The sequence below is a fragment of the Leptonychotes weddellii genome, chromosome 5 (genome assembly GCF_054177405.1).
Source record: "Leptonychotes weddellii isolate Sample4059 chromosome 5, ASM5417740v2, whole genome shotgun sequence".
In the NCBI taxonomy this organism is placed as follows: Eukaryota; Metazoa; Chordata; class Mammalia; order Carnivora; family Phocidae; genus Leptonychotes; species Leptonychotes weddellii.
The window spans coordinates 45798767-45820307 of record NC_138373.1 but is presented as its reverse complement, the minus strand read 5'-3'; the positions used below and the strand labels follow the sequence as shown (position 1 = coordinate 45820307).

The 21541-nt window shown below is 46.5% G+C and overlaps 1 protein-coding gene across 2 annotated transcripts in view; it reads right to left on the bottom strand.

Annotated features, from left to right (window-relative positions):
• Positions 1-547: 547 nt before the first annotated feature.
• Positions 548-21541, bottom strand: part of PROSER2 (proline and serine rich 2) — a 45993-nt gene continuing 24999 nt past the window's right edge. For both annotated transcript variants that reach the window (XM_081820577.1, XM_081820576.1), the window contains exons 3-4: positions 5053-5293; positions 548-3426 (exon numbers count right to left, since the gene is read on the bottom strand). In XM_081820577.1, the coding sequence (XP_081676703.1) occupies positions 2414-3426; positions 5053-5293 (1254 nt within the window). In that variant the 3' untranslated portion in view covers positions 548-2413. The remainder of the gene's footprint in view (positions 3427-5052; positions 5294-21541) is intronic.

Sequence of the window (21541 nt, the reverse complement as noted above, 5' to 3'; positions counted from 1 at the left end):
AACCTGGGCACTTGAAATTCATCTTTTCTTTTCATTACAGTTTTGCTTTGAAATGTGGTCAACATTCACTTGACGATGAGCCTTTGTGAATGTCCTATCATGTAGTTATGGCAGGGGAACGAATACCTCTCTGCAAACTAGATGTTTATTTTATTTTATATTTTATTTTATTTATTTGAGAGAGAGCACAAGCGGGGTAAGGGGCAGAGGGAGAAACAGACTCCCCACTGAGCAGGGAGCCCCATGTGGGACTCGATCCCAGGACCCCGGGATCATGACTTGAGCTGAAGGCAGACGCTGCACCGACTGAGCCACCCAGGCGTGCCCAAACTAGATGTTTTTGTTAACATGATACATATACAGGTTACTGCATTAACAGCTATCATTTGAACCTCGTAAAAAACACATGGCTTTAATTACTAGGGTTTTGGGCACAAGAAATGGCCAGAGTAATAGCCAGTATAATTATGAATAAATACAAGAGACGGATGTAACCATTTAAAAGAAAATAACTGAGCGCCAAGTATAAAATGCAAAAACAAAGCTGTTTATACTTAAGATAAATCTCTAAATTTATTTTTCAAAAACGACATTGTGAGAACAAATACAGTCACGTTGACCTTAATCACAGTGAAGTCATAGGATAGAGATAATTCTCATATTTAAAGGATATTTAAAATGTTAGCCATATCAAGACCCTCTATTTTTAAACACTGTGTATGGCATCTCACTTTGTGAAAGGTAATACAGCCCTCAAGAATTCTTCAAACAAAATCCAATACAAACAGGAGCACAATAAAAACTATTTTAAAAACCTGTAAAATCAAAGCACCTATTTAAATTAAGACCATCGAGAATCTATAAGATTATTTCAGGAAGACACGGGCTGGATGAGACACTAAATACCATAGTTCTAAGGGAAAAAATGACCATCATTTTATGGAACTTACAAGGCAAATTGAATACTATGAAAGACGTGCTTTACGGCGCATTTAAAAATTTTAATTTAAATAATACTCAACAGGAGGAAACCGAGTCTGTGACATTGGCTGAGATATAATAACAGAAGGGCGTGACTTGCAACTGGGGCCCTTCCCAGTCTATTTTTAGAGGCTTAAGACTCCAGCCTTAAATAGTTTTAATAATAATGCTTGTGGCTACAACTCAGCATGTGACACACAGTCTGGGAGAAAAGCAGTTCTTCTCAGACTGTGGAACCTAGTTTGCTGGGGGTTTTTTCCCCTTTAAAGCTAATCCTGCGATCTTACTCACAGAACATGAGGGATCTCAAGAATGTTTTCGTTTCCTTCTGTTTACTGGCTACCTTGCAACGTGCACAACTAGAATTGGGTGATAAATTGAAATCAGAAGGAACTGTCTTGCTTCTCTGGAAGCCTACTTGGAATATTACCTTCGTTGGGTACAGAGCGACACATGGGTGAGTGTGGAGACAATGGAGATGTGCCCTTAGAGGTTCCGATCTCTGTGTCCCGTCGCAGCTGCGATGGTCGCATCCGTCAAGAGAGAGGGAAGGGCTTGCATCCTGTAGTCACTTGAAAGGGTCTTAAGAAGTTTGCAGATGTGGACTCACGCATGTATGTGCGTGTGAACACATTTCTGTAAACATACATCATGTACAGGTATATACACCATTCACGCTCACCCACATATCTCCCAGTGACAAAGCCCCCGCAGTCTGATGGGACTTGCTTCCTGAAAATTACCTTTTCCAAATCCAACCTTTCAATTCCACTCCCGTAACGCAAAATTACAGTAAATCATACTCTGAAGGGTTCAATTTTCAATTAAAAAAAAAAAAAAACACACAAATGGGCAAACCAAATCATATCCAGAAACAAAGACACATCTAGGGTTAACACACCAAACTTTACCCCTGAAAAACAAACAGAAAAACCAAAGGAGATGCTTTGAGATGTTATGAAAATTGAACAGGCATTTCTGTTTTAGGAAACAGAGAAAAGGAAGAGAAAATCCCTTTCATGGATAATTGAATGTAAGAGATCTAACCTGGCTTGGGTGTCACATGTCCTTGGGGTAAGAGTCTAGATGAGAGACGGGAGAATAACAAATCAGACCCAATCCCCCTCCTTCTAAATCCAAAAAAAAGGCATATGGCATTTAGGGTTTTCAGGGTTCTTCTCTGAGCTCCTGGAAAAAGGAAGACAAGATACAGGGCCGGACTCTCCCAGAAGGATCACCCTGCTCAGATGTGGCAGCGGAGTTGGGTGGCACTTCCTGTCCCCACTCCCTCCGCCCGGCCCGCGGAGTCCTGGCACCTGTCATCTGTCGTCCTCCCCGGAACCGTGGCCACTGCTCCTCGGGCGGCCACATCCATGTTAGGCCTCACAAGCCTGGCCATTGTGCCTCTCCAGCCCCCCCACCCCATCCTCCATCACAAGTTCTCCTTCAGAAGTCCGAGCTTGCGCAGGGCCTCCCGGCGGGCCTCCTCCGTGGACCCGCGGCCAGAGAACTGGACGGTGATGCCCTGGGGCCTGAACCCAACAGCCCTGGGCAGCGAACCCGACCGCTTCCTGGCATCCTGGCCACAGTCCGGCTGCCGGTGCTCGTAAAAGCTCCTGCTGGCATTCTGGCGGGCAAGTTTGCCAGCAAGCACCGGGTCTGGACGGAAGGTGACAGTTTTTCCCGTGGAGACAACGAAGGCACTGGGCTCACTCTTTAGGACGTCGTGGATGCTCTGGAAGCCATTGGGCAACGGCAGGCACTGCTCTGTCTGCACGCCTCTGGACTGCTGCTGAGGGCCGGCGTGGCTGCTGGCCCGTGTGGACACGGTTTCATGGATGGGGTGGGGCTTGCTCTGGCCGTGCGTCCCCTGCTCGGTGACATCAGCCCTGGGGGCCCGGTATTCCGCTTCCCCGGAGGCCAGGAAAGAGACGCCATTGATGTTGGCCAAGACCCGGGCCTTCCGCTCCTGCACGCTGACGGCTGCTTTGGAGATGGTCTTGTTGAACTCCTTCCCCGCGCTGTTGGTCACGCTGATGTTGCTCGGGAAGCGGTGGATCTTGGGCGCAGGCTGGGCTGTGTGTCTGTGCCCCAGGAAGGGGTCCCCGTTCCAAGGGGCCCCCGAAGGCAGTGTCCTCCAGTCCCCAGGCTTGCCCTCCTTGGAGGGGGACGTGGGTGAAAGCGCTTCATTTCCTGCCAACTTCTCGGACATTTTCTGAGCGATTACCAGTGGGGTGGGAACGGAGCGGGGCAGTTTGGGGTGCTCTGCGGGGGGCATGGGGGCGGGCAGCTCTTTCCTGGGGGGCGCTGCCGCTGCGGCCACAGGCTGAGAGGGTGGCACAGGAGGGGTCTGTGGGCCTGCGGAGTCTGGCGAGGAGGGACCCCCGGCTTCTGGGTTCCTGCCTTCAAAGACAGGAACGTCTTCCTTCCCGACAGGGCCAGCCCCTGAAAAGGAGGCAGAATCCTCATCAACTCCCACCTTAGGTAAAAATAAATGCATCCTATTTCCTTCTCACTGAATTTATGATGGCCTCCAAGGGACATAAAGCCAAAGTCAGCAGCAATATCAGCAACCCGTCAGCTAAACTCCCTGGCCCAGTGAAGGAGAACATTCTAGGTGAGTCTCACCACCACGTGATGAGAAGGCATCAGCCGGTGACCATGGAAGACTCCGGTCTGAAGGCTCAGCCCCTGGGATGCACACTGGGCATTCAGGCTTCTAAGGACGCGCATACCAGGAGGGAATAACAACCTGCCTTAGGACGGGGTGCTGCCAAGGGAAATGGAGGCGGGAAGGCTGGGGAGCACCCCTGCATCAGGTGTTTCTAGATGAAGCCTAGCTGGATGTGTCAGACAGCCCCGGGCAGAACTCAATACATCAGCCTCTGAGCCTTTGCAATATCCTTACCAGATACGGATCGCAGGTCACCCAACGCTGTCTGTGCCTACATGCACGCACCTGTTTCTTGCTGCAGAACCACAAGCCGTATCTTATTTGTCCCTATCCTTGGAATCTCACACAATGCCTGCCAAAGCAGGCACTTGCAACTGTTGTGAAAATGTCACATAAGAGACGGATGGGCAGGGTGGCTTTCCCTCGCTAAGTGTTTCCCTTGGCACAAGTATACGATCTGGCATTTTTAAAGGATCAGCAGGTTCAAGTTAGCTGTAGGAACTACTGTTCAAAGAAGTGTGATAAAAATGGGAAATTCTTATTCAGTCTCTCCTTTGCTGACGTGGCTGCACACGAAACTCCACACCTGGAGTCGAGAACCCTGGTCTATGAAATTTGATGTAACACACGGCCTTGCATACACACACACACACGAAAGAAAATATATTTCTAGAGGCTTGTGACAAAAGGCAGTGTTTTGTAGTAAGAGCCAAAATCCTTTCCCTTCTGTTTCTCCCTCATCCTTCCAATCCTCATCCCCTTGCCCAAATTTATTTCCAGTATCTCTTCCAATCAGGAAAAACAGTGCCAGACAATCCCACCTCGTCCATCCTGTCTGGTCTCACAGGATTCAAAAGACAAAAAGCATGCCTCTCCTTTGAGTCCGCCCTGAATCAAGCAAACCTACAAACCTACAACCTATTACATGCCGAGCCAAACTCTTGTCTGCTCTTTTCCGGTTTTCCTGAACCAGCGGACTTTTCAGTCCAAATACTCCCACTTTGAAAAGTCATACTAGAGAAACAGGGGTATAAGATTGTTCAAAATCTGAGATCAAACCCAAGGGCTAAAATAGAAGTACCTTGTCTGTTTTCTTCGTAAAATGAATTCTTAACACCTGGAAGTCATTTCCAATTTTCTTTTTCTTTTAATACATAACGAATCGATTCGTGTGGTCAGCTAGTCTCATTCTTTATTTTGGCCCTTTTGGAATTTCCCTTCATGGGCTGTCTCCTAATACGCTATGAAGCATCCACTTGGTTGGACACTCAAACTCCCAAGAGCATACTTCTACCCTGCAAAAACCTGAAGAGGCCGCACACAGGGGAAGACCACAGTGTCCTCGAAGACACTAATGAACCAAGCCAGAGGCCTGGGGATTGGGCTTCGCTCCTCACCTGCTGCTTCCGTCCCAGCCGGGAGGCACTCCGGTTCCCCTGCCTCCGGAGCTGGCTGCACTAAATCAATGACCTCTCCTGGCTCGGACTGACCGGAAGCACGCTCTCCCAGAGACCCCAGAGAGTGGCCATCACACAGGACTTGCTCTTCAAAGTCGTCTTCCAGGGAATCAATGGTCTCTTCAAAAAACAGGATGACATCCTTTTCCTCATGGGTCAGGTACTTCAGGCTCTCATCATCCTATACAACAGGTGCGGGGATTGGGAATAGAAGGGATAAAACAAACAGTCATCTTGCGGAAGAGAAAAAATAAGACAAAGTCGGGATCTGTGCAGAGCCCCGGGTAGAATCCACGCGACTCTCAGAGTTCCGGTTGGGGAAAGTTGCCATTCAGGGGGCCCCATGGACAAACATGTCCCTCCCCATTGTACCTGCATGAAAAAGAACATTGCCAAGAAGCTACAGCAAATACAGGGTCTTAGAACCTATTAACAGCTCTAGCCTAATGGTTCCTGGTGAGTCAATGACCAAAAAAATAATTCTTCTTCAAACCTCCTTGGAACACTGTTCTCAACTGACTGCTCTCAGACGTCTTCCCATAATAGCAGTGGGGGACATCTCTGGTTGAAGATAGTGACGTGAATGCACATATTTATGTCCTCTTCCTCTGGAAACCTAAAACAACGGGATTTATTTTTATTTATTTATTAAATTGGAAGGATATTTGATTAGTACATAGCTTTTTTTTTTTTAAAGATTTTATTTTTTAATTTTTTGACAAAGAGAGAGACAGTGAGAGAGGGAACACAAGCAGGGGGAGTGGGAGAGGGAGAAGCAGGCTCCCGCGGAGCAGGGAGCCCGATGCGGGACTCGATCCCAGGACCCTGGGATCTCGACCTGAGCCGAAGGCAGACGCTTAACGACTGAGCCATGCAGGCGCCCCTAAAACATTATTTTTTTAAAAGATTTTATTTATTTGAGAGTGTGAGAGAGAGATCACGAGCAGGGGGGAGAGGAAGAGGAGAAGCAGACTCCCTGCTGAGCAGGGAGCCCAATGCAGGACTCGATCCCAGGACCCCGGGATCGTGACCTGAGCCGAAGGCAGACGCTTAACCGACTGAGCCACCCAGGTGCCCTGGGATTTATTGTTTTAAAGGCACAAATCACAAAGACAAAAATAATGGGAAAGGAGACATCAGCCACGGAATGTGGGAAGTTAGGCAGTAGCAGGACAGGTGTAACCGACTCCAAAGACCCAGGGAAGCTGGGTTTCAGCCGGCAGCCGCAGATGCCAGTAACCACCCTTCCGAGGACAGCGGAGTCCCCCCGCCCCCCGCTCAGGCACTGGGGGTGCAGAGCAGTTCTGGAAGGGGAGGCCAAGAGGACGGTGGAAAGAGCAGAATTGGTTCAGCAGGAATGAGGTCACCCCGGCAGAAAACTAGATGTTTTTTCTTAAAGAAGGTAAAAGAGGGATTTGAAGAGAGCTGATCATGAAGGATCGTGATGGAAATGGGGAGTAAATGAAGCCAAACAGATGCCCTGTGGACAGAAACTCAGAAGTCTTCCCTGGGGCATCTGAATGTCCAAGGGCCCAAAGGGGCCGACCCTATGGGTTCCCCAATGAAGCAGCTCAGCAAGATTCCCCCTTCAGACGAAGAGCACAGTTACCAAACCCCCACATAGAATTTCTAATCAGCTTCTCAACGTCCTCTCTTAAATATGTGCACACGCAGAAACTGAGCAGCTGAGAAAACCCTTTACCACGAAAGACATACCTGAACAAACAAAAAGGAAAAGAAAGCAACTTACAAAAACAAACTATGCAGAATTGATAACAATTTCTAAAAGAGGACTATTAATGTCCTCAGAGAGATGAGGAGATACTGAATCCATCAAGAATAGAATGCTCTTAAAACAAAAACCCAGAGGACCAAAAACAGCTCTTAGAAATTAACACTAGGACAGCAGAACTGAAAAATGAAATCAAAGCCTACAAGATAAAGTAGAGAAATGAGTAAATAGACAATTTAAAAAACAAAACAAAACAGGGAAGACAAGAAAATTAGAGAATAAGTATGGGAGGCCAACATCTGATAATGAGAAATCCAGAAAAATAAATCAGAAAAGTAGAGGGGAAGAGAGTATCAAAATAAACAAGGAATTCAAGGAGAGGACCCTCAACTGAAGGCTCTGAGTTTCCAGATACAAAAGTCACCATTAGAACAACATAATGAACAAGAATGAAACAGACCTATGTCAAGGCACATCACTGAAATCTCAGGATGCTGAAGATCAAGATCCCAAAATTTTTCCAGAGTGAACATCAGGTCACAAAACAAAAGACCAAGAATCGAAACAGCAACAGACTTCCTGGCAGCGATATCAGAAGCCAGAAAACAACGTCATGATTCCTTCAAAATTCTGAGTGAATTGAGAACTAGAATTTTATGCCTAACCAAATTAAGGCAGTAGTAAAATAAAGATGCTTTTAAGACAGGTGAGGTCTACACAATGGATCTCCCACGTATGCCTTTCTCACGAAGCTTCTGCAGGGTGGTGGGGGAGTGGGGTTGCTCCCCCAGACAAAGGAGTAAACAAAGACATGGGAGCTGCGGACCAGGAGAGAATGAGAGAAAGCCAAAGGGAATCCCAGGACGCTGGTGACATCCCCAGGATGTCAACAGTGCAGTGAACAACCAGTCCAGTGCAGAGCACTCCAGGGGGTGAAGAATGCGAAGCAAGCAAATAAAACCTGCACAGTTATTAACCACAGAAAACTAAAGTTATGAGAAAAGGCATATATCTATGAATCTATTTGCCTATAGTAATAAGCACACAGACATATGAATTATATTCGCATTCATAGTAGCAAGAAAACAAACAAAACAAGAAACCACCGAAAATGTCCAACAATAAGGGTGTGGTTAAACAAATCAAGGCACCTTCACAGATAGAATAATAAACGGTGTTTTCAAAAGAATATAAAGCTAAGTGGAAAAAATGCATATGGAAAAATGGAGCTTTCTCAATTTGACTTAAATATATGCATACTTAATATTTACCCCCACACAAGAAATACCGAAAGGATAAAGATATATAGTAAAATGTCGATAGTGGCAGTGGGAGGGTGTGAAGTCAAATAACAAAGAAACGGGGTGAGTTAAAAACTATGTCCTCTAGGGGCACCTGAGTGGCTCAGTTGGTTAAGTGTCTGCTTTGGGCTCAGGTCATGATCCCGGGGTCCTGGGATCGAGTCCTGCGTCGGGCTCCCTGCTCCATGGGGAGTCTGCTTCTCCCTCTCCCTCTGTACCCCCCACGCTCGTGCTCTCTCTCTCTCTCTTGCTTGCTCCCTCTCTCTCAAATAAAATCTTAAAGAAAAAAGTCATGTCTTCTAGTGAGTAGGAAATGGGAGGAGGGTGCTTTTCATAACCCTGTGAAACTACTTGACCCTCTATGAGTGCAAACTTTGATAAAACAACAAAAAAAGTGGTGGAAGCAAACATGATTAACAGCTGACCCCAGCGGGGGCATGAGGTGGGTGGGTGGCACCTGGGTGTGGCTTCATCGGTTAAGCATCTGACTCTTGATCTCAGCTCAGGTCTTGATCTCAGGGTCGTGAGTTCAAGCCCCACGTTGGGTTCCACGCTCGGCGTGGAGCCTACTTAAAATAAAATGAAAAAAAAAATTGTTGACCCAGGTGGGGCAGGAGAATGCTTTTCACATTGGGATCTGAGAGGTTACACAAATGCCCACCCACCCAAAGCACCTGACTCCCAGGTCCATCAGAGAGCCTGCAGGCTTTACAAATTTAGAGACGGTTTAAGGCATTCCTTTGTTTTTGGTATGATTAACCCGAGAATACATGCAAATTTCTCAAGCCGGCTTGGCTATATTAGTTTAATCCTGAAGGCAGGAGGACTCCGGGCAAGGTGACTGCCCACAGCCAGGTTCGGTGGGCAGACAGACGGAATGGCATGGGCTGGGTCAGCAGACAGAGCGGAGCATGGCCAGGGAGAAGCAGCTACACACACCCGCCAGATATAAAGCCACATACCACTGCGGGGTCACAGGAGTGTCTGCTTTGGTAGACACGACAAACAGCTCTCCCGAGTGCTTGTCCCAAGCGCGCTCCCGCCCGCAGGCCTGCTGGCTCTCCTTCCGTGGCAGGCACGCACCAGCGTCCCATTGTGATTTTCCATCCACTCCCAAGAAAACAGTGTTGCACTTTTTTTTTTTCATAATACTTAGCTGGCTATTTGGAGATCCTCTTACAAAGTGCTGCCTGTTCCTCTTTCTATCAAGTTGTCTTTTAAAAAATATAGTACTGGGCGCCTGGGTGGCTCAGTTGGTTAAGCGACTGCCTTCGGCTCAGGTCATGGTCCCGGAGTCCTGGGATCGAGTCCCACATCGGGCTCCTGGCTCGGCGGGGAGCCTGCTTCTCCCTCTGACCTCTCCCCTCTCATGCTGTTTCTCTCTCTCTCTCTTTCTCAAATAAATAAATAAAATCTTTTAAAAAAATAAAAAATAGAGTACTACACGTACTAGATAGACACCATTTGTTGGATATATTTATTGCAAATACCTTCTGCTATTCACTGGCTATTCGCTGCTATTCACTGCAGTAACGGTGGATAGGCATTCTGGTCGGATAGGCTTCTGCTATTCAGTGCTACAATTCATCTGGAATGAACTTCTGTGTATGGTGTGAGGTCAAGAGTCTTTGTTTTCTAAAGTGATACCCAATTGTTCCAGCACCATGCCTTGGAAAGACCGTCCTTTCTCCCCTACAGGTCCCCTTGGATGTGTTGGGTCTGTTTATGAATTCTCTTATCTGTCTGTCTACTTGTCTATTTGTATACCAATTAAACAATTCTATTTTTTTAAAGATTTCATTTATTTATTTGAGAGAGAGAGACAGCGAGTGAGAGAGAGCACGAGCAGGGGTGGGGTTGGGTTCAGGGCCAGAGAGAAAGGGAGAAACAGACTCCCTGCTGAGCAGGGAGCCTGATGTGGGGCTCGATCCCAGGACCCCGAGATCATGACCTGAGCTGAAGGCAGACGTGCCACCGACTGAGCCACCCAGGTACCCCTTAAACACTGTTTTAATTATTATAAGTGTCGCTATCTGGCAGTTTAAAGCCTTCCAGTTTTGCCATTCTTCTCTAAGTCTGCACTAGCTCTTTTGGCCCTTTTTATTTCCATGTAAATTTTAGATTCAGCTTGTCAGTTTCCATACACCCAGATACACACACACCCTCTGCTGGGACTTTGGAACTAACAGAAGTTCCTCAGACTGAGGAGAACTGAATTTTCCAGTGTTTTTTGAATCCTCGAATATGGTATACACCCTTACTTACTTAGATTAGTGGCTCTCGAGCTGTGGTCCTTTCACCAGCAACCGCAGAACCTCGGCACAGCACCTAGGACTACAAATTCTGGGGCCCTACCTCAGATCTGCTGAATCAAAAGCATTAAGGGCCTCAGGTCTGTGCATTAACATACACTCTGGGAAATACTGATGCACTAACGTTAGATAGGCATTGATTTGGTTCTTCAACTTTCCTCAAGAATGTCTTAGGGTGTCAAGTCTGAGATTTTATGCAGTTGTCATTATATGTCTTCTTAGGTATTTGACGGTTTTGGTTTTTTTTTAAGATTTTATTTATTTATATGACAGAGAGAGACACAGCGAGAGAGGGAACACAAGCAGGGGGAGTGGGAGAGGGAGAAGCAGGCTCCCGGCCGAGCAAGGAGCCCGATGGGGGGCTCGATCCCAGGACCCTGGGATCATGACCCGAGCCGGAGGCAGATGCTTAACGACTGAGCCTCCCAGGCACCCCAGTAATTTTTTTTTAGAAACCATTCTGAATGGTAGTAGATTTGTTGGGAGGTTTCAGGTAAACTAAGAGGGGTAAAAAGTGATTTTACAGATAACCTTGAAAGACAGTTGGTCTTTAAAACAAACCTTTGGGTCCTTCCTGTCCTCGTACACTACAGGATAATGACATGAGGATTCATTTGATGAAAACCTCCAAGAAGCTTCTGGGGGGAAAAATATGTCGTAAAGGCAAAGTCATGGTCTTCTTGTTCTTTTGGGTTTTTTTTTAGATTTTATTTATTCATTTGACAGAGAGAGAGAGAGAGCACAAGCAAGGGGAGTGGCAGGCAGAGGGAGAAGCAGGCTCCCCACTGAGCAAGGAGCCTGATGTAGGGGCTCCATCCCAGGACCTTGGGATCATGACCTGAGCCGAAGGCAGTCGCTTAACGACTGAGCCACCCAGGCGCCCCAGTATTTGATGTTTTTTGAAGCTAATATAAATGTTGTCACTTTAAAAAAACTTTTTTTAAATTTTTAGTTGTTTTTTTTAAGTAAACTCTACACCCAACATGGGGCTCAAACTCATGACCCAGAGATCAAGAGTTGCATGCTCCATCAACTGAATCAGCAGGCACCCCTAAATGGTGTCACTCTAAAATTTTTCTAATTGCTGCTGGTATACAGAAATATAAAGTACACTGATCTTGTAATAAGTAAATTCAACCAATTTGCTGTGTGATCCGGACAGTTTATTTGTAGATTGTTTTCAATTTTCTACATACACAGTGGTGTCTGTAAATGAGAGATTTATATTTCCTCCTTTCCATTCCTTTTGTGACCCATTCATTTTTGTCATTTGCCTTATCGTACCGGCTGGGTTCTCAAGTCAGCTGAATAGAAACGGCATCTTTGTCTTGGTCCCAGTATCAGAGAGAAAGCTTTCAATATTTCTCCATCAAGTATAATGTTTGCCATAGGGTTTTTTTTTTTAAGTTTTATTGTTTATTTATTTTTAAGTAAAGTCTACCCCCAAACTGGGGCTCGAACTCACAACCCTGAGATCAAGAGTCCCACACTCCATCAACTGAACCAGTCAGGCGCCCCTGTTGTAGATTTTTTTAAAAAATTATTTTTATCAGATTAAGAAAATTTTCTTCTATTCCTAGTTTGCTGAGTAGCTGAGTATGTTGGTTTTAACATAATGAATGGGATTTGAATTTTGTCAAATCATTTTCTTTATGTATTAGAGTGATCCTCAGCTGGGGGTGATGTTGCTCTTCACAGGGCATTTGGCAATGTCTGGAGTCACTTTTGGTTGTCGCAACTGGGTGTGTGTCACCGGCATTTAGCGGGTGGAGCGATCTATAGCCTACAGCACACGGGACAGCTCCCCACAGAAAGAATGATCTGGCTGAGAAGGCTGAGGAGGCATGATTATATACTTCTCCTCTTTTCTTCTGTTAATGAACTGAATTACAATGATTGATTTTCAAACATGAAACCAACCTTGCATCCTTGGAACAAGTCCAATCTGGTCGTGATGTTATCTTTTTTATAATCGCTGAATTTGATTTGCTAATATTTTGTTTGGAATTTCTGCATCTGTATTCACAAGACCGATTGGCTTGTCGTTTTCCTTTCTTTGTGATCAGGTTTTGTATACCCTTCTTTTTAAAATGTCAACTTTGAAACAATATGCCCTAAGATTTTAATTTTAGTTCCTAGCTTATCTTTTCGGTCCACCTTTCCTGAGATTTTTGTGGGGGTGGGGGGTGGGGGAGAGGAAAGACTAAATTTAAGAATACTTTTTCTCCAGCTGAAATTAGAGCAGGTTCATATTAACTAGGTCTGTGTAATTCGATCAGTCTGCATACCTAGCAGTGGATAGTCCCTGAGAGCTTCAATATTCACTCTAAGAACAAGGTCAGTGTCAGGGGCATTAGAAGAGGGGCAGGGTACCATGAGGGAAAATGGACATAAAGTGTTCCTGACTGAGTACTTTCTATTGAGTGCTGGACCAAGGGAAAGAGAAATGGGTTTTTAAAAACCCAGTACGGGGATGCCTGGGTGGCTCAGTCAGTTAAGCATCTGCCTTTGGCTCAGGTCATGATCCCAGGGTTCTGGGATCGAGTCCCACATTAGGCTCCTTGCTCAGCGGGGAGCCTGCTTATCCTTTTGCCACTCCCCCTGCTTGTGCTCTCTCTCTCTCTCTGACAAATAAATAAAATCTTTTAAAAAAATAAAAATAAAAAACCCAGTACTATCATCTACAGAACATGTGACTAAGGAATTTACACTTTATTCTGAGAATTCCAGTATCTGGCCCTACCTACTTTTCAAATTTCATCTCCTACTACTCTCCCCTTTATACTCTATTCCAGGGGTGGTTACTTTTTCTGTAAGGGCAGGGAGTAAATATTTTGGGCTTTGCAAGCTTTATGGTGACAACTACTCAACTCTGTCCATGTAGTGTGAAAGTTATAGACAGTGTGTTAATGAACAAGCCTAGCTTTGTTACAATAAATCTTGATTTACAACATCAGATGGGGGGCCAGAGTTGACCTACAGGCTGTGGTCTTCCAACTCTTGCTCTATGCTCTAATCACATCAAACCACCTGCCATCTCCTGTGCCTTTTCATGTCAGCAGTGCCTGTCTCCGCCTGGCCACATCTGACCTATCCTTCGTGGTCACCACACCTCCAATGTCACCACCCCTCCAGCCGACTCCATAGCATCTATTGAATCAGACATTCAAATATTTGAGCATCTACTAAGCATCAGGCAATGTAAATATAACAGTGTAAATAATGTTCTTGCTGTCTACTTGACCATCTAATGAGGGCTTTAGATAAGAAAAGAAGTAGTTACTTCAGAGTCTGGAAATGGCTCCAATGAAGTGACCACAGGGTATTAAGGAACTAGGTGTCAATCCACACTTTTGGGGAAGGGGTCTGATCTGGAACACTTGGGCGAGGAAATGATATCTGCCAATAATCTGAAAGAAGTGGGTGAGAGTCAAACACAAAGGGACACGGGGTAGGTAAATCTGTGTTTGAGAGATCATGTTGCCTATCATGTGGGAAATATCGAATGTGGGGAGCAATCTGGATGAGACTTCAAGGTCACCTAAACCAGAGCAGGGGTGATGGGAAGAGAGAGAAGGAGGTGGGATTTCAGAGAGATTTAAAATGTAGAATCAGCTCCTCATTTAAATTCTCAACTACAGTTGTTCATCATCCAGCTTTCCAGCTCTACTAGACTTCACATTTAAAAAGGAGCCTCATATAGCCGATGCCCCCTCCCCCAGACCACCCCAGAGCTTACAGGCGGTCTTGTCATGGGACCAAAATGTCAGCTGCCTCTTCACACGTCTGTCTGCTTTGTCCCTCTGGCAACCAGAACAGGAAAGCTTCATACGAAATCCAGCGACACCATTCATATTGTGATTTTTCTAGTTTCTTGAAGACTGGTGGGATCATCTGGAGGGTCACCATGGATGGTGTAGGGCATTCCTGCCTCATCTGTTCTCTACACACCTTATTCTTGCCAGACCATCCTGCCCCCCATCCGTTCAGCACACACGCTTCTAACTCTCCTGCTTTCCCAGACTCACCCGAAGACATTTCAAATGTTTCTCCTATCCATGCAGAGTAGTTTAGCTCAGTGATTCAATGGAAAAAAACTTGCAAGTCTAAAAATCATTAGGGCTCTTAGCATAACAAAGGTCCCTGTAGTTAATAATTACAACCATCACGGATGTTGTTAGGAGACGTGATGATGATAACAACCATAACCAAACAAAATGTCTAAGGAAATAAATTAATGCTCTCTTCCCTCTTCCTCTTACTTTGCCTTTCCCAACTCAGTGTTTCAATAGGGCTATGCACAAGATTTTTAGATAATCTATTTTGGTTAGGTGTACAGACAGCAGAATTAAATGGGCAACTGGCCTGCAACACACCTTCAGCTTAAGACACATGCCAACTTCCCACACTGAGTGAGGGGCAGAAACTATGAACAGTGTATATAAGCCCCACAGATCTAATCCAACCTCTGAGCAAGAAATCCCAACGTAAGATGGCATTTGGAAAATGGGCTTAGAAAGGGCAGCTCCTACACAACCATTATGTGTTCTTGGGCAGGCTGTAGGACCCATAGGCTGAAAGACACAACACACAGATCAGTCAGCCCCGCTCCATCACTGGAAGATGTGAACGCTGGGCTCAGGGCCAGTGAAATGACCCCCAGGGTCATATGACTACTCAGTAGAGTGGCCAAGACTACGACTAGTCTGTTCTTGCTTTTTTGTTTTATCAGATTCATTTCTGTTTCTAATCACATACTTATTCAAGATCAGAGGCCTGGGTCCTGGAAGACTCAGATTCTTGCATCCCCAACCCATCTGAGGTCTCTCCCTGGAGTTAGAGGCCGGAGCACATACAGGCCGTGAGGCTGGCGTGTATCTACACGCACCGTGTCTGTGCTCTGCCTGGCCTGGAGTGCTGACCTAAGGGGCAGAGCCAAAAAGAGCTGTGGGCTCCGTCTGCTGCCTAATTCCCCAAACAAGAAGCTGCCCTCCACATGAACCCCCCTCTGCCTACACCTGCGAGAGGAATGAAGGCAGAAACCAAGAAAAGCCGCAGTGCCAAGGGCAAGGGAGCAGGGTATTCAGGGCCAGAAAAGGGGTGCGTGCCCTTGTGCGAGAGGGTTCCTATCTACTCCTCCAGTTCCCCGGAGATGCTGGTGCTGCAGCCTCCTCAGACAAGAGGAAGGCAAGAGGAAGGCACGGGCCTTGGTGAAGAGGCAGAGCATGAAAAGCAGGGGACTGAGAATAGGCAAGTCGATAGAGCCAGGAAGTAGGTGAGTGTTTGCTCAGCGCTGAGGCAGTTGGGGGAAACAGGGAATGACTGCTACTGGGTGCAGGGGTTTCTCTGGGGGTGGAGAATATGTTCTAAATGTGATTGTGATGATGGTTGCCAAACTCTGGGAATCTACTAGAAACCACCGACGGGCATACTTTAAACGGGTGAACTGTCTGGTATGTGCATGATACCTCAATAGAGCGGTCAGAGAGTGAAAACAACAACAAGGAAGGCAGGGGCCCCGTGGCCCCCGTGGAGGAGGGAGGGAGCCCTGGCAGCGGTGGTCCCTGCTTTGCCGATGGGCCTTTTGGAAGCGGCATTTGCTAACTTAGTCCCAAAGAACTAAGTAGATAGGAAATGAAGAAGGGAATTGAAGAATTGTGTTAGTATTTGGAAGGAAATAGGCTGACAGCCAAAAAATTTTTTTAAATTCCCTTTTAAAAAAAAAAAAAGATTTTATTTATTTATTTGACAGAGAGAGACAAAGCGAGAGAAGGAACACAAGCAGGGGGGGTGGGGGAGGGAGAAGCCGGCCCCCTGCTGAGCAGGGAGCCTAATGCGGTGCTCAATCCCAGGACCCCAGGATCACGACCCAAGCCGAAGCCAGACGCCAACGACTGAGCCACCCAGGCGCCCCTTAAATTCCCTTTCTATGAATGGTGTTTTTAATGTACCAATTTGGGCTATCAATCTCCAGATCTATAAGAACTCTCTAGAAAACCATACCTCCCCCCCCATTCTACCCCGCATGCTGACTTCAGGTAATGTCTGTAAGTCTCCAAGGGAAACACCATTTTGTTTAAGAATGTGAGAGTACTGGGATGCCTGGGTGGCTCAGTCGGTTAAGCAGCTGCCTTTGGCTCAGGTCATGATCCTAGGGTCCTGGGATCGAGTCCCACATCAGGCTCCCTGCTTGGTGGGGAGCCTGCTTCTCCCTCTGCCTGCCTCTCCCCCTGCTTGTGTTCTGTCTCTCTGACAAATAAATAAATAAAATCTTTAAAAAAAAAAAAAAGAATGAGAGTACATATATTTCTACCCTAATATGTACATTATAATTGTGAAGAAATAATTTCTATTATATTCAAACCAGAAAATTCAAAACGCTAAGTCTACTAAAGTAATTGTACCGGATGCTATACATGTGTCCCATGAGGAGGACAAAGTCCTGGTCTTGCGGATGTCTGTCCACTCCTACATGAAGATGACAGAAGAAATGTCTACCTAGTCCCAGTGGAGCTCTGAGAGGAACAACCAGATAAGCTGGATGACAGACTTTTAAGATTTTATTTTTAAATTTTTAAAAAGATTTTATTTATTTATTTGAGAGAGAGAGAGAGAGAGCATGAGCAGGGGGAGGGGCAGAGGGAGAGGAAGAGAGAAAATCTCAAGCAGACTCTGTGTTGAGCTTGGAGCTCGATATGGGGCTCGAACTCACGACCCCGAGACCATGACCTGAGCCCAAATCAAGAGTCGGTGCTCCACCCACTGAGCCATTCAGGCACCCCTGGATGACAGACTTTATAGCAAATGTTACCAACAGTTCTGAAAGTCAACAGTCCTAGATATGCCTACGGGAGTACAGATTTGGGACAGGAGTTTCATTTCAAGAGAAAATATAGAGAGGAAAAAAACATTTGGCTACACAAAAAATGGAGGAAGCCTAAAACACTCATACTAAACAGCTACCTAAAAAAAATGCTGAATTAAGTTCTGAAGCTTTTTTCTTTTGTTTTATTTTTTTTTAGATTTGTTTATTATTTTAGAGAGAAAGAGAATGCAGGCGGGGGTGGGGAGAGGGGCAGAGGGAGAGGGAGAATCTCAAGCAGGTTCCATGCTCAGCATGGAGCCCAATGTGGCACCCCTTGTTTTGTTTTTCATTTAAACAAAGAAATTGGGCTTGGGGTGCCTGGGTGGCTCAGTCCGTTGAGTGATTAATTCTTGGTTTTGGTTCAGGTCATGATTTCAGGGTTGTGGGATTGAGCCCCACGTCAGGCTCTATGCTCAGCAGGAGGTCTGCTTGTCTCTCTCCCTCTGTTCCTCCCCCTGCTTGTGCGTGCACGTGCTCTCTTTCTCTCTTAAATAAAATTTAAAAAACAAAGAAATTTGGCTTAACTGAAGATTAAGACAATGTGGCAACTCCTTGTGAGAGAGAAAAAAGAACTTGTAGAATTCATCTCTATTCCAGACCAAAAAAAAAAAAAAATCATAAACAAGATTATGATGGCTAAAAATATTCTTGAGATGAACCAAGATCTCTCAACTGCCAGTCTCTTAGGTGGGGAGCCTAGAGTATTTGTTTTGGTAGAGTGTGATTTGATGTTCATATTTGCTTTTTTTTTTTTTTTAAAGATTTTATTTATTTGTCAGAGAGAGAGAGTGAGAGAGAGAGAGCACGAGGTGGGGGGGGGAATAGAGGGAGAAGCAGGCTCCCCGCTGAGCAAGGATTCCCCACGGGACTGGAATCCCAGGACCCTGAGATCATGACCTGAGCCAAAGGCAGACGCTTAACCCACCGAGCCACCCAGGCACCCCTCACATTGGCTTTTTCCACACACCAAAATGACCTTCCAGACACTTGAGCAAGGCTTCACTGACCTAAGCTGATGAGAGATGCCCTCAGCCCCGCAGCTGAAGCCGAACAGGGGCCCAGAGAAGCATGTCACCATGGGCCTCCATGCAGTTCCTGACAGGCCTCTCCGGGCTGTGCTGACCTTGGCACTCCATAAGCGCCCACGGCGCTCCCCACAGACCCGGGTAGGGGCTTCATTATGGTTCTCTCTAACCGGTCACTGCGGTGAGTTTTCACCAGGGCTAACTGAACCCTGTACTTCTGGCCAGAAAGCAACACAAACAGTGAGGGACGAGATGTGCACCCAGTTTTGATGACAGATCTAAAGAATCATGGCTCCGGGGACGCCTGGGTGGCTCAGTCGTTAAGCATCTGCCTTTGGCTCAGGTCATGATCCCAGGGTCCTGGGAGTGAGCCCCGCATCGGGCTCCTTGCTCGGCTGGGAGCCTGCTTCTCCCTCTCCCACTCCCCCTGCTTGTGTTCCCTCTCTCGCTGTGTCTCTCTCTGTCAAATAAATAAAATCTTAAAAAAAAAAAAAAGAATCATGGCTTCGAAGGATCACCGCTGGGCTCTGGGGCTGCCTGCAACTTCCGTCCACCGGCGGTAATGTGAAGAAGGCCTAAGACGGAGCCGCCTTGCGCGCCTGCCGTCCAGCGCCCTCCCAGACCCCCGTGAGCCCATCGCGCTGACCCAGAGCTTCACGTGTGCCGCCCAATTGCGAGCTCTGGAAAGAGGAACACCACGTTGTACTCGTCATCTACCAGTTCTGGTGTGTAAGAGGCGTTTATTAAGGGTTTACTGAATCCAACTTCTTTAAAAGCTATTTGAGCTCTGTCATAAAATGACTGCTTTGACCAGCAAGTTGTGGGCTCAGGGAGGGTAAGGAAATGGAAAGGAAGACGGGGTCACTGGTGACCAGTCTGCTTCTCCTTTCTTTTCTTCTTTCTTTCTTTTTTTCTTTCCTTCCTTTTTTTAAGATTTTATTTACTTATTTGAGAGAGAGAGTGCACATGAGCAGGGGGAGGGGCGGAGGGAGAAGCAGGCTCCCCACTGAGCAGAGACCCCCCCCACCATGTGGGGCTCGATCCCAGGACCCCGAGATCATGACCCGAGCGGAAGGCGGACGCTTAACCCATGGAGCCACCCAGGCGCCCCTGCTTCTCTTTTCCATCCTCAGTTCTGTTTCCTCTCCATGGAATCACCCAGCCCCTTCTGTGTCCGATTGCTGTGTATGACCCGGACTTCACCTAACCTAGCCACTCAGTGTTCACCACTGCTTGCTCTACCTTCTTATTCCATGACAAATGGGTGAGGCCAAAAGGCAATCAAAGGCTTTGGAGAAGGAAGGGGGTAATCAGGAGCCGGCAACTGCTGTCTGATCACAGGCTTGTTATGTGGCTGCAGGGCTATGACGTTTGTTAGCTTGGGGAGAAGGGAGGGTTGCAGGACAGTTCACTGAATAGTAGATCTCCAAACTCTCGGTAGTGAATCTGGATCATTGCTTTGGACCAAGTTAGAGATAAAAATGAACGGGAGGTATGACTGGGGATTCGGGGTGCTTCTAATCTGCCCTCAAAGAAGCGTGTGCATTACCAAGTCCCTTCAGAGCCGTGGGTATTAAGAGTTTCCCACTCTTGGGCGCCTGGGTGGCTCAGTCGGTTAAGCGACTGCCTTCAGCTCAGGTCACGATCCTGGAGTCCCGGGATCGAGTCCCGCATCGGGCTCCCTGCTCGGCGGGGAGTCTCCTTCTCCCTCTGACCCTCCCCCCTCTCATGTGTGCTCTCTCTCTCTCTCATTCTCTCTCTCAAATAAATAAAATCTTAAAAAAAAAAAAAAAAGAGTTTCCCACTCTTTTCAAGCAGGCAGTCAAATTCTCTTCTAGAGGAAGCCCCAGGAGGTCTGCAGGCTGCACGGCCACCTGCAGAAACAGCACCCAAGCATGTGAGCAGGAGGCAGCTGTGCGTCCCTGGGCATTTTGTGAGATGCGTGCTCCAGATCCCAGCCTGCAGGGGTTAAGAATATAGGGAACCCTACACCCAAAGCTTCTTTCGTCCCCTTAGACAGCTATCATTTATGAATGTCTCCAAATTCTTCTAGAAACTTTTCTCCTGAATCCATATCACCGACGAAGGCGGTAAGTTCCAAAACCACCCTCCCAACTTGGCCAAGATGTGCTGCCTTGTTTTGCATTGCAGCCATTCTTCTTAAGTTCCAAAGGGAAAAAAAAACACGTTCGAAATGTATCCTCTTACTCAAGCATTTCGTGATTTGGCCAATCTGTTCTCGTTCTAGCTCTGCATTTTATTAAAAAGTGTTCAGAGGCAGACTTCCTTACAAGAAAAACAAAGTACATATACAAATACAACCAGCCTCTCGGTGAAAAAGACTGCATCCTTTGCCCTCTTGGAATGGTCCTGGTCATCATGGGGGCCATGTGGGCAGCCAGAACAAGCCTACTTGAAGCAGCTATTTTCATTTTTAGCTAGCACTGGCTCAGGAGAAAAGTTTTCATAGCGTAAAGATCTGTTATACCCCAGGCAACCCTTCAACTAGTGTTGGAAAACTTTAGTAGGATATTCTCATTTAAATCAGGCATTCATGTTTTATCTTCTTGTAAAAATAACCCTGGCTTAAAAGAAATGTCTCCCTAAGTAGGTTCTCTCCTATCTAAAGAGCCTTTAGATAGAACACCAAACAATGCAGAGGCCTAAAAGAACGGTCACTGACTAGTCTTCCACGAGGTCGGGGGTGACAGGGCAATGAGTGGCAAACTACTACGGTTGAATCTCGTTCCGAAAAGATGAGTCATAAAAAGACCTGATGACTTGGAATCAAAACATATAGAGCTCCTCTCCACATTTAGACTCCCTGAAAGTTCACACACAATTTTTTTTTTTTAATGGTGTAGCTAGTTCACTGGTGAAAGGGGCCGGCTGCCAAGACAGTGCTTCATGAAAGTCAAGTCCTAATCAAAATGCCAAATTTTCTCAGTGTGCCGCTCCTCTCTAAGGAGAATACACAACTGCCAGATGACACGGGAGGCAGCTCAAGTTGGCTCAATGATCTTCCAGAAAGGAAAATGCTTGAAAACAAGCAGAGGTCTGCGCAGAAGGTGCTGGAACAGGACAGCGACGTGTCCTCCTATAGACAGTGAGAGAAACAGGGAGCCAAGTGGGGTACGTGGCAGGATTACGGGGTCACACACATCCACACACGCATCCTGAGAATATACTTTCAT